The sequence below is a fragment of the Peromyscus maniculatus genome, chromosome 12 (assembly GCF_049852395.1).
Source record: "Peromyscus maniculatus bairdii isolate BWxNUB_F1_BW_parent chromosome 12, HU_Pman_BW_mat_3.1, whole genome shotgun sequence".
In the NCBI taxonomy this organism is placed as follows: Eukaryota; Metazoa; Chordata; class Mammalia; order Rodentia; family Cricetidae; genus Peromyscus; species Peromyscus maniculatus.
This window is the reverse complement of record NC_134863.1, coordinates 23579782-23602516: the sequence shown is the minus strand read 5'-3', so window position 1 is coordinate 23602516 and position 22735 is coordinate 23579782. Positions and strand designations below refer to the sequence as shown.

At 40.1% G+C, this 22735-nt stretch overlaps 1 protein-coding gene across 5 annotated transcripts in view; it reads right to left on the bottom strand.

Moving 5' to 3' along the window:
• Ubxn7 (UBX domain protein 7) overlaps positions 1-22735 on the bottom strand; it is a 61444-nt gene that overhangs the window by 23782 nt on the left and 14927 nt on the right. For 3 of the 5 annotated variants that reach the window (XM_006974509.4, XM_042259179.2, XM_042259180.2), the window contains exons 2-3: positions 13205-13352; positions 6574-6641 (exon numbers count right to left, since the gene is read on the bottom strand). In XM_006974509.4, the coding sequence (XP_006974571.1) occupies positions 6574-6641; positions 13205-13352 (216 nt within the window). Of the gene's footprint in view, positions 1-6573; positions 6642-13204; positions 13353-15507; positions 15700-22735 lie in introns of all 5 variants that reach the window. The other 2 variants (XM_076548713.1, XM_076548714.1) reach the window with 1 other exon arrangement.

The following is a 22735-nucleotide window of genomic DNA, read 5'->3' as shown; positions in this document are numbered from 1 at the left end:
CCCCAGGTTTCAAACAGTCAGCCTGGATGCCTCCCAAACAGATCAAGCTAATCAACTGTCTCACTTATCCAGAGGGCCTGATCCAGTTGGGGGCTGCTCAGCTATTGGTTCATAGTTCATGTGTTTCCATTCATTTCGCTATTTGTCCCTGTGCTTTTTCCAGCCTTGGTCTCAATAATTCTCTCATACAAAACCCCCTCTTTCTCGCCAATTGGACTCCTGGAGCTCCTGGCTGTGGATCTCTGCATCTGGTTCCCTCAGTCATTGGATGAGGTTTCTAGCACGACAATTAGGGTGTTTGGCTATCCTATCACCAGAGTAGGTCAGTTCGGGCTTTCTCTCAACCACTGCCAGTAGTCTATTGTGGAGGTATCTTTGTGGATTTCTGTGGACCTCTCTAGCACTTTGCTTCTTCCTATTCTCACAATGAAGAATTGTGAAAATTCAGCATAGAAAAACAATGACATCATGAGGTTTGCAGGCAAATGGATGGATCTAGAAAAAAAATCATCCTGAGTGAGGTAACCCAGACTCAGAAAGACAAACATGGTATGTATGTACTCACTTGTAACTAAAGTTCTCCTGCCTTGCCCACAGTCAGGACAAATCTTTGTCACCCGCCAGTCCCACAGCCGTTCAGACCCAACCAAGTAAACGCAGAGACTTATATTGCTTACAAACTGTATGGCCGTGGCAGGCTTCTTGCTAACTGTTCTTACAGCTTAAATTAATCCATTTCTATAAATCTATACCTTGCCACGTGGCTCGTGGCTTACCAGCGTCTTCACAAGCTGCTTGTCATGGTGGTGGCTGGCTATGACTCCCTGACTCAGCCTTCCACTTTCTAGAATTCTCCTCTCTCCTTGTCCCGCCTATACTTCCTGCCTGGCCACTGGCCAATCAGTGTTTTATTTATACAGAACGATATCCACAGCACTCACTCACTCATAGGAGGATACTAGATGTAAAACAAAGGATGACTAGACTGCTACTCACAACTCCAGGGAGGCTACCTAGAAAACAGAACCCCAAGAAAGACACAGGGATCGCCCAATGACAGAGAAATGGGGGCAATGAAGGGCAAGGGTCGAGGGGAAGAGAGCTTAGGGGAGTGGGAGATCCCAGCTGGATCAAGAACAGAGAGGGAGAACAAGGAATGAGAGACCATGATAAATGAAGGCCACATGAGAACTTCACTGTTAATATTATGTTTAAATGCCATTCCTATAAGCACACACAACCACCAATATTTATGTTAAACTAGCATAATTATAAAGCCACACATAGTGCTACATGCCTGGAATCCCAGTATGAACAGGAGGTTGAAGGTCACAATGAGCTATATAGTAAGTTCAAGGCTGGACTACATAAGACTGTGTGGTTGATATATTGCTCACCCCAATAAACTTATCTGGGGGTCAGCGAACAGAACAGCCACAATATTAAACATAGGTTTAGGCAGTGGTAGCACAACCTTTAATCCTAGCATTCAGGAGGCAGAGATCCATCTGGATCTCTGTGAGTTCAAAGCCACACTGGAAACATCCAGGTATGGTGACACATGCCTTTAATCCCAGGAAGTGATGGTAGAAAGCAGAAAGGTATATAAGGCATGAAAACCAGGAACTAGATAGAGCCTTTAGGCTTTTGAGCAGCAGAGATCCATTTGGATGACGACACAGAGGCTTCCAGTCTGAGGAAACAAGATCAGCTGAGGAATTGGCGAAGTGAAGTTAGCTGTGGCTTGTTCTGCTTTTCTGATCATTCAGCACTCACCCCAACACCTGGCTCCGGGCTTGTTTTTATTAGTAAGACCTTTTAAGATTCCTGCTACAAGACTGTTTCAAAAACAAAAGAATCACAATTATCTTCAGGAAAAAAAAGATTAAAAAAAATAGTTAGTATTAAATATTTAAATACTTAACCCAAATTGAAAAAAAAAATTAAACCTAATTCTTTTCATTCTGTTCCCTTTTCATGTTTAAAAAAAAATTGAAGAATTGTGATTCTTTTCCATCTTTGAACTACTTTTAATCAAGAATTTCTATTTAAAATGTATGTTTGTAGCAAAAATACTTTAGGCTCAATGCCTTTGTTGTTGCTTTGGTTTTTTATAGACAGGTCTTGTATCTAGGCCAGGCTAGCCTGGAGCTCAAAATCTGCTACTACCTCAGCCTTCTAAGTACTAGAGTTACAGTCATGTACTACCATACCTGGCCCCCAAACAATGTCTTCTGAAAACTAGTCATATGATAGGGTTTTCATTTTATTTTATTGTGTGCTTGCCACAATCCATGTGTACGGATCAGAGGACAACATTGAGGAACTGGTCCTCTCCTTCAACCAGGGGTTCCAGGGACAATATTCTACTTACTTGTGAACCACCAACAGCAGCCAGCTGATAGAGAGTCCGCCACACTTCATGTCACCTCTCCTCCCTCCCTTCTGTGAGGCAGCTCATCACCTTGAGGCTTTTACTACTCCTTCATTATCCCTAGCCCTCTCCCCAGCTCTTATCAGTTCTCATCAGGCTCTTCTTATCAGGCTCATCACCTGCTCCTATTTGTTCCCGCCTCATTTATCAGACCCTCACTGAGAGCCTCTTTTCAACCTACAGCACTTCTTGTCCTAGGACCTTTCCTCCAAGTGCCCCCTCTCTCTTGCAAACCAGTTACTATAAGCAAACACCATTCCTCTGTAATCACCCTTCTACCCACTCAGTAGGCATGATATTCATCAAGGCCAAAAAGACTAAGCTACAAAAAGCTAAAAGAAATCCACACATAGTCAAGTCCTATACATCATAGTGGAAGACAAGGACTAGCAGAGAAAACAACATAGTGAGCAGAGCGACACTGTTTTCACAAATCTGTTAATATCTAGCTTAAGAGAAAAACAACGAGGATTTTCATTTCATCTGCATTAATTTACAATCAACTGCTTAATTTAAATTCAAGTATAGGAAAAATATTAAAATCCAGCCCCACACAGAAATACAGTAGTAAAGAAATATCATTTTAGATAAATATGAATATTCTTTGATATTCCAAAATTTAAGTAGTGGTGATTCCTTAAAGATTTGTGATAAACTGGGTTTGAAAGAGCTGGTTCAACAGTTAAAACGAATGTACCACTCTTTCAAAGGGTCTGAGCTTAGTTACCCTCGTCCACATCAGTCGGGGCACAACTACTTCTAACTCCAGTTCCAGGGGATCCGATGACCTCTGGCCTCCTTGGACAGGTATACACGTGCACATACACACTCCTACCTGTAAATGCCAACTCCAGGAAAACACACACACACACACACACACACACACACACACACACACACACACACACACACAGTTAAAAATTAAAAAAAAGAAATGAATCTTGAGCTCAGCCGTGAGTGCATACCTTTAATCCCAGCACTCAGGAGGCAGAGACAGACGGATCTCTGAGTTCAAGGCCAGCCTGGTCAAGTGAGTGAGTTCAGGACAGCCAGGGCTACACAGAAAAACCTTGTCCCAAAAAACAAACAAGTAAATAAGTAAATAATCTTTTGAAAAAGGTTTGTGCAAGTTAAAATCTAATCAGCTCTTTATATTCCGTCTCAATAAAATTCATTGTTCTGAGTCTTAGGCAGAGTCCCAGACTTTGGCTCTTTCACTTGCTTTGTATTGAGGATATAGCATTTCTATCCAACAGCTTTGAAGGAAACTCTTCTTCCTATGATTTGGGTGTCACCCCAAAGGCCTATGAGGAGGTAGTGAGCCCTTGAGAAGTGGGACCTAACAGAGAAGCTTTGGTCACTTTGGGTTATGCCCTTGAAGAGGGCATGAGACCCTGGTCTCTTTTATTACCCTTTGTTTCTTGGCTGCCAAGAACTGGGCAACTTCTACCATACGCATTCACTATGATATACACTGCCTTGCCACAAGCAAAGGGACTAACTGAAACCTCCAATAGTGAACTAAAATAGTGTCCTCTTTTCAAGATAACTAACTCAAATATCTTACTACTATATATCTCTCGGTATCCACAACCTGTAGGTGAATATCCAAGGTAGGATGACATCTTAGCAGCAAAAGCACTTGCTGTACAGACCTGAAGAGTTAAGTCTGGATCCCCAGAATCTAGGTTAAATTCCCAGTGGGCTCGGCAACCATGGTGGTTTAAAAGAAAATGGCCCCCAAAGGGAATGGCACTATTAGGAGGCATGGCCTTGTTAGATAGGTGTGGTCTTGTTGGAGGAAGTATGTCACTGTGGAGGCAGGCTTTGAGGTCCTTATATGCTCAAGCCACACTCAGTGAGACAAACCTGAGTAAGATGTACACAATAAGCATACACTCAGTGAGTGCTACCTGAATAAGATGTACAACTCTCAACTACCTTTCCAGCACCATGTCTGCCTGCACACCACCATGACCTACCATAATGATAATGGACTGAACCTCTGAACTGTAAGTCACCCAATTAAATGTTTTCCTTTGTAAGAGTTGACATGACGTGGTCATGGTGTGTCTTCACGGCAACAGAAACTGTAACTAAGACAGCAACCCACCTGTAATCCCAGCCTTGGAAGGTGTTGTATAAATTCCCTCAGATTAAAACATTCCATCCTGCAGGAAGCTCCTTAAGCAGGAAGGTAAACATCTCAAAACAGCTTCAGGAAGTCCCTGAAACTGACCAGATTCATTAGGCCACTCCCTGAAAGAGTTAGCAATAAAAGCTAAGCTACAAAGAAGACTCTCAGATCAGACTCACTGTCTGGAAGAAAATTAGCTGAGCTGCCTGGAAAAGGTTTAGACCTACTGAGGTACTTGGAAAGGACACTGCCCAACCTGTTGAGCTGCCTGTAGGCTGTGCATTGTGCTCCAGATTCCCAGCTTTTGTGAGCTGTCACTCATGCTGGGTGGGCTTTGGTGACAGAGCTATCTTTTAGATCCCTCACCCATATTCCTGTAAGTAACCCAATAAACTCATCAGTTCACCAACTTGGACTTTGATGGTATCCATACTTTGGTCTGTAATGAGTTCCCCATCTGACGTGAGTTACGTATGTTTTGCGCCTCCCAGGAAGTTTTGTCACACAATACAATGCAAAAATGGGATCCCCAGAGCAAGCTGGCAACCCATGTCAGAGAGCTCTGGGTTTGATTCAGAAACCTTCCCCAGTGAATAAGGCAGACGAACAATCGAGGATGATCCGAAGCTCTGGCCTTTACATGCATGCACATGCACACATGGGCACATTTTTCAATGTACTTACTTTATAATTTACACTATCTCTACATTACTTACTATATGTAATATATAATGTAATTATATATAACATATATAATGTAATTATATATAATGTATATAATGTAGTATAAATGCTTTCGAAATGACTGTTCTGTTGTTTAGGGAGTGCTGACAAGAAAAAAGTCTATGTTCAATACAGATGGAATTTAGCACTGCTAGGGTAAAACTGAGTGCCTCACACATGCTAGGCAAGTGTTCTACTTAGGAAGTAAGTATTGACACCAAATGGGTAACTTTTTAATCCTTTAAAACAAAACCAAAAACTAGTGCCCCTTCTTGCCTGGTATAGTGGCACACATCTTTAATCTCAGAACTCAGGAGACAGAGGCAAGCAGATCTATGTAAGTTTAAGAGTATAACAAGCCCCAGACTAGCCAAGGACACACAGGGAAACCCTGTCTCAAATAAGTAAATAAATAAAAATTTAAAAAATTATTTCTCTTTCCCTATTCTAGTTTTTCCACGAAACTTAAAAATAGGTCTTTCATCCTCCTGTTTCAAACCAGTTCTCTGTACTAGTGTTCTCAATATACATTTCACCATCTGTTTGTCCTACCACAGTAAGATTCACCTATTTTTTAAGTAATACCTACAAATACTTGCCTCATAAAAGGAAGTAGGTACTTATTAAACTATTATTATTACTGTTCTTTAAAACTGATTAAATACCCCATAATTTAGCATATTTCAAATTCACCCAGACTGCTAATTTTTTTTGGGGGGGAGGGGGGCATGGAATAAGAACTATTTTTCTCTTCTGTCCAAAACAAGAACAGCACTTGGAGAAATTAAAATGAGAGAAGGCAAAGCACACAAAACAATAAAGAGCTTTAAGTCAAGTGTATATTGAGCTATCCGTCCTATGTATATCCAGAAGACGACACGGCATAAAATTAAGAGTTCTTTTTAATATACTGCCATTGGTTTCCAAAAGATGCAGCGATTCCAAAGGGAGGATGTGTGTGTGGTGGGGTAGCCATGGCAGCGCACATCTTGAATCCTAGAATTGAGGATGGAGAGTAGGCAGTCTCTGAGTTCCAGGCCAGCTAAGGTTATAGTGGCACCCTCCCTTACAAAAAAAGACAGCCATTCTTTTTGGTAAGCTTCCTCCTCCTCATTATTATTCCCTGTTAAGGAATGCAGCTTACCTGGGGGAGAATATAGACATGTAAGAAAAGAACTGATTCTATAAATGAGGAGACCATCTTTGAGTAAGCCCTCAGATCTCCAGTTCATTTTATTAAAATCCTGGACAATGACAAAGTCAAATGAAGTTAACTTACCACCAAACAAAGGTTCTGGCTCCACCAAAATTTCTTGCTTTTGAGGAATTGGGGCACGAACTTCTTCTCTGTTAGAAAAAAAGTAGGAAAATATCAAAATGAAAACTGTTTGTGATACCTATTTTCCTTCTAAATTGTGAATGTATTCAAATTAACAAGTGAAACAAACACATGATATTTTAGAAACTACAGTAATCAGAATAAAGACGTTGTAAATGATTTCCACAGAGATTAACTAGAATAAAATATCTAGCACAGAAAGCAAAAACAGTTTACAAAGAAAGAACAGACAGAAAAGAAAAGAAGATCTCTTTCCATCTCAGGTCCCTTACACATTAATTTTTAATTAGGGGGAATAAGGGAGAGATATGTAGAGCTGAAACTTCATATTCCCTGAAGCTGCAATTACAGGTGGCTGTGAGCTGCCCAACAGCTGGAAACAAACTTAAGTCCTCTCCAAGAGCAGTATGTGCTCAACATAACCATTGAGCCATCTGTGCGTCTCAACCTAACTTCAATCCCTCTCTCTCTCTCTCTTTCTCTCTCTCTCTCTCTGGAGACAAAGTCTCACTCACGCTGTAGCCCTGTCTGTCCTGGGACTCACAGAGGTGCTGGGATTACAGCTTGTTCTACACTACATCTAAGCTACAGTTACTGTTTTGGCCTTTCACACCCCACTGCCAACTGAAAGCTGAACCCAAGGCCTTGTACTTGTGAGGCAATTTGTCTATCATTGCGCTAAATCCCCAATCCCTGAATTCTTTTTTTTCTTTTAAGATTTTATTTTTAGTTTAATTATGTATGTGGGAGTATGTGTATGTGACTGTAGGCCCTCGGAGGCCATAGGTGACAGATCCCTCTGGAGCTAGAGTTACAGGCTGTGTGGAGCTGTCTCTCCAGCATCCAGCCTCCCTGAATTCTTAAAGATAAGGAATTTATTGGGCTGGAGAGATGGCTCAGAGGTTAAGAGCACGGGCTGTTCTTCCAGAGGTCCTGAGTTCAATTCCCAGCACCCACATGGTGGCTCACAATCATCTGTAATGAGATCTGGCGCCCTCTTCTGTGTACATAATAAATAAATAAATCTTAAAAAAAAAAAAAAAGATAAGGAATTTATCAAAAAAAAAAAAAAAAAAAAAAAAAAAAAGATTGGGCCGGGTGTGGTGGCGCACGCCTTTAATCCCAGCACTTGGGAGGCAGAGGCAGGCGGATCTCTGTGAGTTCGAGGCCAGCCTGGGCTACCAAGTGAGCTCCAGGAAAGGCGCAAAGCTACACAGAGAAACCCTGTCTCGAAAAACCAAAAAAAAAAAAGATTGGAAAAATATAGGCTTACTAGAATCAATATAATTACTGCTCTATCACATAGTAATTAAAAGACAAAGATATATTAAAGTAAGCTTTAACAATAGGTAATAAATTTTATGCTATCATAGGTATAATCTTAAAAGTATTTACTCAACAGATCCTACTATACATAAAAGGAATATTCTATATAAAAATATAATAATGTATAAAAATATATAATAAGATATAAACTCTTCTTGAGATTTTTTTCTTTCTGGTTTTTTTTGTTTTGTTTTGTTTGTTTGTTTGTTTGTTTGGGAGATAGGGTTTCACTATATAACAGCCTTGGCTGTCCTGGAACTAACTCTGTAGAGTAGGCTGGCCTTGAACTTAGAGATCTGCCTGCCTGTGCCTCCTGAATGCTAGGATTAAAGGCATGTGCAACCACCACCACCCACTGAAATTTTATTTTCTATGTCTATGAATGTTTGCCTCAATATATGTCTTTATACCATGTGCATGCATGTCCTCAGATGCCCTGGGACTGAAGTGCAAACCGTTGGGAGCTGTCATGTGGGTGCTAGGAAAAGCAGCCAGTGCTCCTACCATTGCACTATCTCTGCAGCCCTAGTGATTACACATCCTTTAAAAGATTATTCTGGTGGTAGAGAGAGGGCTCAGTGGAGAAAGATGCCTGCTCTCATGTCTAATGACCTGAATCTGATTCCCATGCACAAGGTAGAGGGAGAAAATGGACTTTGGGATCCTATATTTGATCCCCAGCACTGGAAATAAATTAAAAATAAAAACAAAAAACATTCTTTTCAAAGTTTACTTTCATACACTCAATATAATTACTCACTAATAACTCAGTAAAAATATTTATTTTTATAAGCTTTATTTTTTCTAGAAAACCTAAATCATTTTTGATAAATGATTTATACCAGGGCTGATAATTCAGTGGTTAAGAGAGTTAGCTGTTCTTCCAGAGGACCCCACGTTTGATTTCCAGCACTGATATGGTGGCTCATAACAATCTGTAACACCAATCTTAAAAATACAAACACATGGGATCTGGGCATGATGTCGAATGCCTTTAGTCTCAGTACTTGGAGGCACAGACAAGTGAATCTCTGCAAGTTCAAGGCCAGCTTGGTCTACATAGTGAGTTTCAGAACAGTGAAGGATACGCAGAGACCCTTATGGTGATATTTTATTTGTACTGAAATGTGATTTTAATTTTATGTGAATAAATAAAGTTGCCCTGGGGTCAGAGCTATTAGAGCCATAGCAAGAGCGTGGTGGTTAGAAGAGCTAGGTAGATTTCTGTGTGTTCAGGGATACAGCCAGTATTGGAGACATACGCCTTTAAGACCTGGAGGGCGGTACTTACAGGCAGTGATGAGGCAGTCATGTGGTTGGGTTTACAACCAATGAGAAGGCAGAACAGAAAGACTATTTAAAGACAGACAAACAGGAAGAAGCTCTCTCGGGGAAGTTAGGAGCACTGCAGGAGGTAAGATTTTATCTCTGAGCTCTGACCTCTCGGCTTTCTCTTTTACATTGGCTCTGTGTTTCTTATTTTAATGGTTACATCTACAGACCCTGTCTCAAAAAAAAATAAAAAATTAAAAAATAAGTGCCATTTTACCTTTAAAATCAGTTTATTTAAAGTTATAACCAAATATTAAAAGTGCTTAATATTTTTTGACTTAATTGTCATAGAAAATAGCAGTAACTTTTAAGACTTCTAAGATGACCCATCGGGTAAAGGCACTTGCTACCAAGGCCTGACCACCTTACTGGATCCCTAAAACCAACACTCGGAAGAGGGGACTGACGGCCTCAAGTTGTCCTCTGACCATCCCAGAAGTGATATGGCCACCCAAACACATGGGGGGGATTATAAACATACAGAGACCAGTTTAAATTAAATTAGTCCTAATGATTTCTATCATGTGTTATCATGTCCTGCAAAACCCCTTGCCCACCACACATTTTTTCTGAGCCCATTTCTGAGCCAGGGTCTAACTAGGCTGGCTTCAAACTTCAATCCTCGTAACTGAGCTGGGGATGCACTGCGCGTGTTGATGTATGCCTTTAATCCCAGCACTAAGGAGGCAAAGCCAGATGAGTTTGAGGCCAGCCTGATCTACATAAGATCCTGACTCAAAAAAACAAAAAACAAAAAAACAAAACAAAATACAGCAAAGGATGCTGGGATTACAAACGTGTCATCAAATCTAACGGGGCCCTATTTTTTCATTATCTAACAGTTGGAATTTTGATATCTAACGCTTGGAATTCCAAGACATACTTTATATTTTTTTAAAAAACCACGAATATTCATCTGCCAATGAACACTAACATTCTATAATTAAAGAGCCACCAGTTAGATAAATCTATAAGACAAATGATTGAAGAATAATTCAAGACTATGTTAAGTATTCTTTCCTACTTTTTGTTTACAAGTCTTACTACATAACCCAGGCTGGCCTCAAGCTCAAGATTCTCCTGTCTCAACCTTCCAAGTGCTGGGATTAACCACTGGTGTTTCAGTGGTAGAAGTCTCACCTGCCATGTGCTAGGGTTATAGAAATGTGCCACCACACCCAGCTGCTCTTCCCTACTGGACATAGGTCACTGCTCATATGCAGATTTTAATAACCTGAAGGAACAGACAATGTATCTGTAGAAGGAAGTTTGGTAAATACTTCAATCAAAAAGAAACAAGCCAGTTGGTTTTGGTGACCCATGCCTATAGTGCTAATTACTTCAAAGGCTGAAGCAGGCAGTCACTTGAGCCCAAGCCAGAGGCAACAAAGAAAGACTCCATTTCAGGGAGAGTAAGCAGGGCAAGGTAAAGAGGGGTCCCTTAAGTACCTTTAAAAGAGTTGGCAAAAAAAAAAAAATTTGTTACAGTAGGGTATCATGTAACCCAAGCTGGCCTTGAACTTGTTATGTAGCCAAAGCTGCCCTAGACTTTTGATATTCCTGTCCCCACCTCCCAAGTGTTAGGATCACAGATGTGCACTATCATGCCAAGCTTTAAAAAGTATCTTTTAAGCCGGGCGGTGGTGGCGCACGCCTTTAATCCCAGCACTTGGGAGGCAGAGCCAGGTGGATCTCTGTGAGTTCGAGGCCAGCCTGGGCTACCAAGTGAGTTCCAGGAGAGGCGCAAAGCTACACAGAGAAACCCTGTCTCGAAAAAACCAAAAAAAGAAAGAAAAAAAAAAAAAAGTATCTTATATCCAAATAAATTTTTCCTTAATTGGTATATACTGCACTTCATAGGGTATGTGTAAAACTGCCTCAATCTAAGACAATTTGCTCACTAAACTGCAATAAATCAATTAATAGTTAAATAAATTGATAGTCTTGGGGATGGAGAGATGGCTCAGTGGTTAAGGGGGCTTACTGCTCACTCAATCATGAGTTAAGGTCCCATCATTCACAAAAATTTGTAACTCTAGATCCAAGGGATCCAACACTCCCTCCTGGCCTCCATGGCCACTCTCACACACACAGGTATGAGCACAAACATACACAATCTTTAAAAAAAAAAATTTTAATGTCCCTATAAGGTAAGACTTAATTACTGTACATCTGAAAATACTTGACAATGTTAACTACAATGAGTGGAAAGACAAAGGAGAAGGTGAATTGGAAGGGAAATTCTAGTTAAGGAATTAGGAGCTACTATTAAATGTTCATCTTAAGGATTTTTAAATTAAGCGGTTTTTTGTTTGTTTTGTTTTTCAACTGAGTGCAGAGGCATGTGCCTATAGTAGTCCCAACAAGGTTCAGGTCTAATACTTTCCAAAGCCTGATGAAATTTGCTCAAGAGTTAGGTATTTACCACAAACTCTCATTAATCAAATATAAAGGACTAGAAAATCAAATATATACAGTTCTATATACAGTGGGGATGTCTTTAGTGATTAGGTAGGTAACAAACAAAAGACTAGAATTTTTTTAATGATATATTTGATGTGCATTGATGTTTGCCTACATGTATGTCTGTGTGAGAGTGTCAGATCCCCTGGAACTGGAGTTACAGACAGCTGTGAGCTGCTATGTGGATGCTGGGAACTGAACCCAGGTCCTCTGGAAGAGTAGCCAGTGCTCTTAACCACTGAGCCATCTCTCCAGCCCCTAAAGACTAGAATTTTGTTTATATATTTATTACTTTATTTATTTTTTAGTGCTACATCTTAAACACAGCTCCCATACATGTTAGTCACACATTCTACCATTAAGCTATAGATTCAACCTTAGTTTTCAAAAATATTTCAAGATAACTCATTTTCCTAGGAAAATCTACGTTTGGAAATATGAACTTCATTAAACTGTATTTGCTTTTAACTGCTGTGTAGCTTAGGAAAAAATGGCCATGCTTATGGTGGTATTCTATTTGTACTGAAATGTGATTTTAATTGTATGTTAATAAATAAAGTTGCCTGGGGGTCAGAGCTATTAGAGCCATAGACAGAGTGTGGCGGTGGTGGCACACGCCTTTAAACCCATAGATCTCTGTGTGTTCAGGGATACAGCCAGCATTGGAGACATACGCCTTTAAAACCTAGAGGGCTGTACTTACAGGCAGTGACCAGGCAGTCATGTGTTTGGGTTTACAACCAATGAGAAGGCAGAACAGAAAGATTATTTAAAGACATACACACAGGAAATAGGTCTCTTTCGGGGAGCTAGGAACACCGCAGGAGGAAGGGTAAGATTTTAACTCTGAGCTCTGACCTCTCGGTTTTCTCTTTTACATTGGTTCTGTGTTTCTTATTTAATAAGACGGTTGGTTACATCTACACATGCTCTAGTTTCCTCAGAGGCAAAATAATAGTACCAATCTATAAAATTCTTAAAAAGAACAAAACCAAAACCAAAATGGCTTCAAGCTTGCTATGTAGCCGAGGATGAGCCTGAATCCTCCTGTCTCCACCTAAGTGCCTGGATTCCAAGCATGTGTCACTAAGTCGGTTTATTCAGTGTTGGGGCTTAAACTCAGAACTTCTGGAACGTTAGGCAAACACTCTACCAACTGAGCTTAAATCCTCAGCCAACAAAATCCTTTTTGTGGTATAGTTGGTGGCTGTGAGGCACACAAACCTCAGTCTTAGGCCAGTTATAATCAAGCAGTTGTACCCTGTACTCTGTCACCTGCCTGCTCGCCTCTAACCCACACAGTTCTTGAGGACTGAAAAGAAGAGATTAAATAGATAAGATGGCATGCTCTAGCGAATTTAAGGTATAGTAAATACAAACATTTCCACATAGTATTTTTCAGAGACTTTCAAACTTAGAGTAACTGCTACAATAAATAATAAACTCATACTCTGTGTGTGGTCTGACAGTAGAGACACTTGCAGAACTGGTACTGGGCTCCTCAGCAATTCCTCCACCATCCAAAAACATAGTGACCGCCATCTCCAGGTTGTTGTTACAAGCTTCAAGCATATGTTTTCCTACACTTTCACTTGCACCTGAAACAGCAAAGGAACAGAAAAGAAAGTTAAAAATGGCATCTTACATTCAAGCTCATGTTAAAACAGAACTTCCAAACAGATTAACAGTCCTTCCCCCTTTAAAATGACTTCTACAAAAATGCATTTGTTTACTTCTGTCCTGCTGGCTGGCTGGTATAAATACACAGAGCTAGAAAACAACACAACAGCACCATAGCAGTACAGACTCTTTCACAATGATATATGTGTGTGTGTGTGTGTGTGCGCGCGCGCGCGCGCGCATTTCTTTTTCTTTTCCTTCTTTTTTTTGTTTATTTATTTGTTAAGTATATGTGTGGTTTGTTTGTTTTTTTTTTGTTTTGTTTAAGACAGGTCTTACACTGTAGCTTGGCCAAGTGTTCAACTCAGAAATCCTCCTGCCTCAGCCTCAAATACTAGGCTTACAAGAATGAGCCATTACCATGCCTGGCTATTTGCCATTTCTTTGCGTATGTGTGTGTATATGCATGTATGTACATGTGAGTATGCCATGGCACATGCACACAGGTCAAAGGACAACATCTGGTACTGTTCCTTGCTTCTACCTTGTTAGATAGAGTCTCTTATCTGCCACCACATACATTAGGCTAGCTATCTAACAAGCTCTCAGGAGATTCTCTAGCCTTTCATCTCAATATAGGAGCACTAAGATTACAGATGTGTGCTACAGTAACTGGCTGTACGTTCTGGGGATTTGAATCCAAATCCTCATGTCTGCATAGCCTCAGCTCTATTTACAATTTCTTTTGTTTATTTTTATTTTTTTAAAGATTTATTTATTTATTTATTATGTATACAGTGTTCTGCCTGCATGTATGTCTGCAGACCAGAAGAGGGCACCAGATCTCATTACAGATGGTTGTGAGCCACCATGTGGTTGCTGAGAAATGAACTCAGGACCTCTGAAGGAGCAGTCAGTGCTCTTAACCTCTGAGCCATCTCTCCAGCCCCTATTTACAATTTGTTTATATGGCTAAATTAACCAGTGTGATAGTACATACAGGCGCACCTGAGAGGCACTCAGAGGCAGGTGGATCTCTGAGTTCAAGGCCAGCCTGGGACTATACTGTAAAACCCTGTCTCAAAACCAAAACAAAACAATAAAAACAGGATAAGTATATTATCTTTTAGTAATAATAAACTGAAAATGGGATAAAGAAAAATTAAAGACCACATTCTAGAAAGTTAGAAATATTTCCTGTTAGAAAGATTGCAGTTCAATTAATATTTTTATGAATTCAAAAAGTTTTTGAGGAGGGGCTGGGCTAGGGCTCAAACTCAGAACACAATTTTAATATCAAACCAAGAGAAGTAAACGAGATATTTCTGTCTAAGATATAAATATCTGGTAAGAAATGTCAATCTTTGCTATTTAAAATTGGTCCAAACAATCATTTGTAAATAAAGCCAGCACAATCTGTTGAGTGAAATGTAAATTGGTAAGTCCTCTTAAAAACAATTTTACATGTACCAAGAAATTCCTTTTTTGACACAGTTGTACAGACTTCTAGAATCAAATCAACATGAAATACTACATGCACAAACATGTCCAGAAATATGTTCAGAGTAGATTCAGTTAACGAAGCAAATTTTGAAACATAAAGCATCCTATAATGGTATAATGTGAACCACAGTGTGTATTTGATTTAAACATTATGTGGCCACTGCAAATCACCTTGAGCTTTCTACTTGGCATGAGTTTTCTTCATCCGAATTATAACCCTTGGAGTCTCGTTCTGTCGGTAGCAAATGCACTAAGATCTTTGTCTTGAAATGTCTATTGGGAAAGCACTTTACTGAGTGTGCCATCCAAGGCTGACAGCTGTTCTGTCTCAGTACAAGACAGAATTCCAATGTCCTCTGGCTTCTGTTGCTACAGCTGGGAAATCAGTTGTCAGCTTAAAGAAAATTATTTTTATAGCAGTCTGTTGGTTCTAGAGCTTTTAAGGTTTCTGTCACTGGCCTGCAGTTCCACTGTGACTTGTTAAGGTTAATCTTATTTATTCCTTGGGGTTCACTGGATTTCTTTCTTTTCCTTTTGTTTTTTCAAAACAGGATTTCTCTGTGTAACAGCCCTGGCTATCCTGGAACTCCTTTTGTAGACCAGGCTGGCCTCGAACTCACAGAAACCCACCTGCCTCTGCCTCCTGAGTGCTGGGATTTAAGGCGTGCGCCACCACCGCCCAGCATCAATCTTTTTTTAATGCTGCTGCCTCTTTATATCTTCATGTTGCAGTGTTAGCCGTATCTTGTCTGTTTGTTCCTTCTGAGATAGGGTTTGGCTCTGCAGACCAGGCTGGCCTCCTCCTGCCTCAGCCTCCCTGTCCTGGAATTACAGGCACATGGCAGCTCACCTGACTTGGTGATATCTTCACTGCTATCTTCTAGTTCACATATTTTCTAGTTCACATATTTTCTCTTTAGATATATCAACTGATTTAACATCATTTAATCCTTTATAAGTAGTTCTATTTTTGCTTAGTTCTTCATCTGACCATGTTTTAAGAAAGCCTTAATTCACATTCCTATTTCAACCTTTAATTTCAATTACCTCTATAATATAAAACATATACCACTACAATATAAACTTTCTGTAATATCTATGCATCACTATCTCTTATTTTTTCCTGGCTCTCTCACTCATTATCGAATGGTTTTTGTGTTATTGTAAAATTTTATCTTTTCATTGTGTATATACTGTTGCAGGATTTTGTTCACACTGACACTCTGAGACTGCCAATAAATTTAACCTTGAATCGGGGAAGGAGTCAGCAACTAGCTGACCAGAATTAGCCATTAAGGTTTTAGAGGACCCAGGATACATATATAGAGACAAGAGTAGTAGGGAGGGATTTAGAAAGATTTGCAGGCCTTTTTGAATCAGGGAAGGAGAGAGGGTGGAGGTCACTGGCCACTTCTCTGATCAATCAGGTTTTTAGCCCAATATCTCACTCTTGAGTTTTATATAATAACAGAACAATATAAGTAAACACTTCAATATATGTGTATGAGGGTATATACACCTGAATCTGAGAGGGCAGCAGATTCTCTCAAGCTGGTAGTTTTGAGTCAATGCATGTGCTTGGGTCCTCTGCAAGATCAGTTTGTGCTCTTAACTGCTGAGCCATCTCTCTAGCCCTGTAATTTTTATCCTTTTCATTATTTATTTGTATGTGTGTATCTGCATAAGTGCATGTACATGTTTGTGCAGTTACACACATCTAAAAGCACAGAGGCCATTATATGGTGTCTTCGAACCTCTTAAAGCTAGAATCTCAGCTATTTGCAGGGAGCCCAACTTGATACATGGTGGTGGGAGTAAAGCTCTAGTCTTATGACTGTACAGCAAGAGCTTTATGGTATCCTTCTCCATACATGGACTCCTTGCCAAGACTGATATCAAAATGTCAGCTTCCTTGAGCAGGAGTCCTTTTGGATTCTTTCAACCCTTGGGCTTTGTTTGCTGGGCTCCATTATACTATGAAAAGAAGTTCAAACAAACAAACAAAAAACAATTTGGGCAGATTCCACAGGATGAAAGATTGCCAGGTGGTTGCAAATGCCTTTAATCTCAGCACTGAGGATGCAGAGGCAGGTGGATCTCTGTGAGTTCAAGGCCAGCCTGGTCTACAGAGCGAGTTCCAAGACAGCCAGGACTATTACACAGAAAAACACTGTCTCAAAAACAAAAACAACAAGAAGCTAGCTAACATCTGCATTCCCAGTTTAATTTCATTTTTAACCTTTTGGCAGCATGATGAACTATAAAAGATTTTTAAAATACACTTTTACTTTATGTGTATGAATATTTTGATTGCATACATGTATATGCACCATATGTGTGCCTTGGTAACAAAAAGGTCAGAAGAGGGCTTTACTATCCTCTGAAACTCGAGTTAGACAGTAGTCAACCTACATATAAATACTGGGAACCAAACCCAGGTATTCTAAAAGTACAACTGATGTGCCGTGGATCCAGTCCCCAATACCACACATTTTTTTCAGCAATTTTCTTTGAAGAGGAATTATTCATGATATTCTACATTAGACAAACTATGAAATATGGAAGTGCTAGCTCTATCCTAATATCTCTCATTCTCCTCCTCCTTACACCCACACAGTTTTGAAAGTCTCTTATTGTTGCCTTGGATAGCCTGAAACTCGCTATGTAGGCCTGAGATTAGAGGTGTGTACCACGACACTTGGCTTTTATGTGTGTATCCTTACTGTGTGTGTGTGTGTGTGTGTGTGTGTGTGTGTGTGTGTGTGTGTGTGCGCATGTATGTTTTAAAGACAGGGTCTCATCCATTATGTAAAACAGGCTGGCCTTGAACTCAGAGAGAGCCTCCTGCCTCTGCCTCCTAAGTGCTATCATTAAAGGCGAGTTCATTAAAGGTGTGTGCTAGCAAGGCGGTGGTGGCACACGCCTTTAATCCCAGCACTTAGGAGGAAGAGGCAGGCGGATCTCTGTGAGTTCGAGGCCAGCCTGATCTCCAGAGCGAGATCCAGGAAAGGTGCAAAGCTACACAGAGAAACCCTGTCTCGAAAAAACAAAACAAAACAAAAAAAAAAGGTGTGTGCTACTCCTGACCTTTCTCTGTAACTACTTCAGTTACTACTACCTCAAGTCCTTCACACTTTTTACTTAATTACTACAACAGGCCCTAAAAGAGCATCATTCTGTTTTGCTGCTAGAGTATGCTCCAAAATACAAGGCCAATTATACCACCCACCCAGACTTCCTTAATGGCTTTCTCCTGACAGCTACAACATAAATACCAAAGCTTCAAAGTCAGTCTTTCATGATAAGGTCTCAGTTTGTTTATTTCACTTGCTATGCCAATCTTCTCCATTCTATAAAATTTACTAAACTCAAAAACAAATTAAGTACTTGGGATGCCATTATATCTACCTCCCCCATGTAGTTCAGGCATGCTGAGAATCATCGAAAGTGTTAATCTGTCTATTCTATCCACAGACTTATCACTAAGAAGTAAATGCTGGTTTATTTTCTTGCTCCAACACAATGAAAATAATTTGTTTGTTTTAAAGACAGGCATTCCCAATTTAATTTCATTTTTAGCCTTTACACAAGCACAATGATCAATATAAAAGGTTTTTCAGGGCTGGAGAGATGGCTCAGAGGTTAAGAGCACTGACTGCTCTTCCAGAGGTTCTGAGTTCAATTCCCAGCAACCACATGGTGGCTCACAACCATCTGTAATGAGATCTGGCGCCCTCTTCTGTATACATAATAAATAAATAAATCTTTAAAAAAAAAAAAAAAAAAGGTTTTTCAATCCTACACCTTTTATTTTTATGTGTATGAACATTTTGCTTGCATGTATGTCTGTACACCATGTGTTTGCCTTTGTGTGTGTCTTACGGGAAAAGAGAAATGGAACTTCCACACATCCACATGTACACCTTATGTAGCACTGGCTGTCTGGAACTCTGGAACTCTGTACACCAGGCTAACCTTGAACTCGGAGATCTGCCTGCTGTTGCCTCCCCAGTGCTGGGATTAAAGGCGTGTGCCACCAAATCTACCCGTAAAATTTTCTTGAAAGAATTGTGGCTTCTCCGGGCGGTGGTGGCGCACGCCTTTAATCTCAGCACTTGGGAGTCAGAGCCAGGCGGATCTCTGTGAGTTCAAGGCCAGCCTGGGCTACCAAGTGAGTTCCAGGAAAGGTGCAAAGCTACACAGAGAAACCCTGTCTCAAAAAACCAAAAAAAAAAAAAAAGAATTGTGGCTTCACATTTGTACTTGCATGTTATCGATGAGCTCACTTAGAACTGTTTCATAGCAAGAAATGGAGAAAGGGCTCAGCTATCAAGCTCATTTGTTGCTCTTCCAGAAGACCTAAATTCCAAAGCTCATTAACAACCTGTTATCCAGCTCCAGAGAATCGGATGCTCTCTCCTGCCTTCCAAGGGAACCCACACACATGTAGCAGACACTCACAGAGACACATACACATAAATAAAAATAAAATCTTTAAAAAGAGAGAGGCCAGGCGTGGTAGCCTTGGGAGGTAAAGGCAAGTGAATCTCTGTGAGTTCAAGGCCTACATAGAAAGTTCCAGGACAGCTAGGAAGACGTACAGAGACCCTGTCTCAAAACAAAACAAAACAAAACAAAAAAAACAGAACTATTTCATAGCACTTTAGCTGTTTACAACAAAGAAAAAGGAACCAGGACCACTAAAAACCTTTTCGATGTTTCTGAATTTTGTATTGTATGCATGTATTTGATTCAAATTTAATATATAAAGCAATTTACTTAAACTAAAATAATAAATAGCATGTGGGAAACTGGGTTAAATAAATCTGACAAAACTTTCTAAAAAGGGGAACCACACAAATTTTTACAAGGGTGTATCTCAAACAATATAAAGAGAAGTACAAATGGCAAAGATCATTATCCAATAAGCTGTCAGATGTCAAGGAATAGCTATAGCTGTTTCTCCTAGCTTATGAAGACAAACATCTAAGATAAGAATGAAAAAAGAGGATCTGGAGAGATGGCTCAGCAGTTAAGAGCACTGACTGCTCTTCTAGAGGACCCGGGCTCAATTCCCAGCACCCGCATGGCAGTTCACACCTGTCTGTAACTCTAAGATCTGACATTCTCACACAGACATACATACAGGCAAAACATATGTACATAAAAATAAGTAAATTAGTGGGCGGTGGTGGCGCATGCCTTTAATCCCAGCAGAGCCAGGGGGATCTCTGTGAGTTCAAGACCAGCCTGGTCTACAGAGCAAGATCCAGGACAGGCCCCAAAACTATACAGAGAAACCAAAAAAGTAAATTAAAATAAATAAATAAATGAAAAAGAAAGTGGATAAAATTATTTCATGAGGGCCGATGAGATGGCTCAGTGGATAAAGGCATTTGGGCCAAGCCTAATGGTCTGAGATTGATGCCTGAGACCCACACAGTAAAATGAGGGAACCAATTCCCTCAAGTTGTCCTATGATGCATGTATGTACAAACAAACATACATACACACAATAAATGAGCTAAAAAGTAATTTCTGCCCGGTGGTGGTGCATGTCTTTAATTCCAGTACTAGGTAGGCAGAGACAAGCGGATCTATGTGAATTCCAGGCCAGCCTGGCCGACAGTTCCAGGCCATCCAAGCCTGCACAAACAAACCCTCTCCTGAAAATCTAAAAAGGAAAAAAAGGGTCATTTTTTATTGAAATTAATTTCAATTAATCTTTTGTAGGGGAGGAGAGAATTGGATGAATATAAAATTATCTTTCATGTGGCATGACATGAAATATGTGGGTCTTCAGTCTTATTTCCTAGCATACAATTTCAAAAATCCTTGGAATCCTCAAAATGGCATTGTTTTGTTTTTCCAGACAGGGTTTCTCTGTAGCTTTGGAGCCTGTCCTGGAACTCACTTTATAGACCAGGACTGTCTCTGCCTCTTGAGTGCTGGGATTAAAGAAGTGTGCCACCACCGGGCCCAAAATGGTATCTTAAGGCATGCAATTGGGGTTGACTGATGGCTGAAGCCCATGTGACTGTTCAGGATGGAAGCTCATCAACTGAAAGACCAAGGCAGATTAAGTAAGGGCATAAATATTAGAGGTTAATCAATCACACATGTAGTGAAATCTCCATAAAAATGACAGACTTCAGAGAGCTCAAAAATCAAATGTGAGGCTGTTGGAGGGTGGCATGTCCACAAAGGGAGTTCAGAAGTTCCATGTCCTTCCAGAACTCATCCTATACATCTACCTGTATTCTTTGTAATATCCTTCGTAATAATCTGGAAAACAAGTGTTTCTCCAAGATCAAGAATTACTCAGGAAATCAATTAAGCCTAAGAAACAGGAGGCTGGTAAATCTGAGAAGCTTTCAATCCAAGACTCTTCACCTCCCCCCAACTATGAACACCATCACGCAGCCAAGTCATAGAGTCCCAGCTTCAGGAGCATCACTCCTACTCAACTCTTTCCAAGTTGAATAAAGTCCTACTGCAGACTTGTCATGCTCCTTTTTAAAAAAATACATTTAAATGAGTGAATGTAGATTTATTAATGAAAAGTGAGAAATAACATCTGAAAGAGGTTCCTGGGGAAAAACACACTGATAGGCTTTTTTTTTTACATTGTATTTATTTATGCCTAGCTCTATTTTTTTTTTTTTTTTCACATTTTAAAACTTACATTGGGTGTATGAGGTGTGTGCATGTCATTAACTTGCAGGAGTCAGTTCTCTCCAAGTGAGTCACAGGGATTGAACTCAGATCATCAGGACAAGTGCCTTTACCTACTGAGTCAACATCACACCAGTACCCTTGATACACTTTTTACATAGCAAAATAACATGTAATTCTCTTCCATTTCCTTTTTGAAAACAATCAGTCTCTCTTGAGCTACATACAAGATCTCTAAGACAGACCTTAGCGGGGAGGCTAAAGCAGGATTAAGACTAACCTGCACTACAGAATGCAACTCCACTTCACAAAAGAAAAGGAAAAGAGAGAGCAGTTCAAGTGACATACAACCACTATACACAAATCTTTCCTGTCATCTCCCACCACCGCATCCTACCAGAACTCCGAAGACACTTCCATTGTGAACTGTGAATAAAATAAGATAGTGTAAGCAAGCATGGTGACGTGACATACACCTGTAATCCCAACATCTGGAGGCAGGACGACGGATTATACATTTTGAGGCAAGCCTGAGCTAGACAGTGACACCCTGTCTCAAAAAATAAACAAAAAAACAAAACGAGGAGGTTGTTAAGCCAATCCTCTAACAAATTGCCTACCCCCCCCCCAAAATTTGGCCTGAAATCAGGATAAGATTTCAACAATTTTTCTTTCTTTCTTCTTCCTTTTTTTTGGGGGGGGCGGGGTGTTCAAGACAGGACTTCTCTGTATAACAGTCCTGGCTGTCCACCACCGCCTGGCAGAATTTCCAACAATTTCTAAAGTGGCACTATACATACTTCTGCCATCATGATATACTTGAGCAGCAGCACTGACTACAAAATCAAAATGCTGACCAAACTCTGAAAAGCACTGAAGATAGTTTACATCCCATTGTATCAAATATTCATCTGAGAGTTCTTTATTTAAAAAGGAAGCATATTATTATGCAAATTTGTTTTTTGTATTTAATAATAGAAAAATTATACGTATACCAAAGAATTGCTTTAAAATAAATGTCTTGGCACAGCAAGATGGCTCAGTGTGTAAAAGTACTTGTCAAGCAAGCTGGAGAGAGATCCCTAGAACCCACAATGGAAGGATAAAACCAATTCTTGAAAATTATCACCTGTCCTCCTCAAGCACACTGCATGCACCACCAATTCCCCCCCAATACAGACAC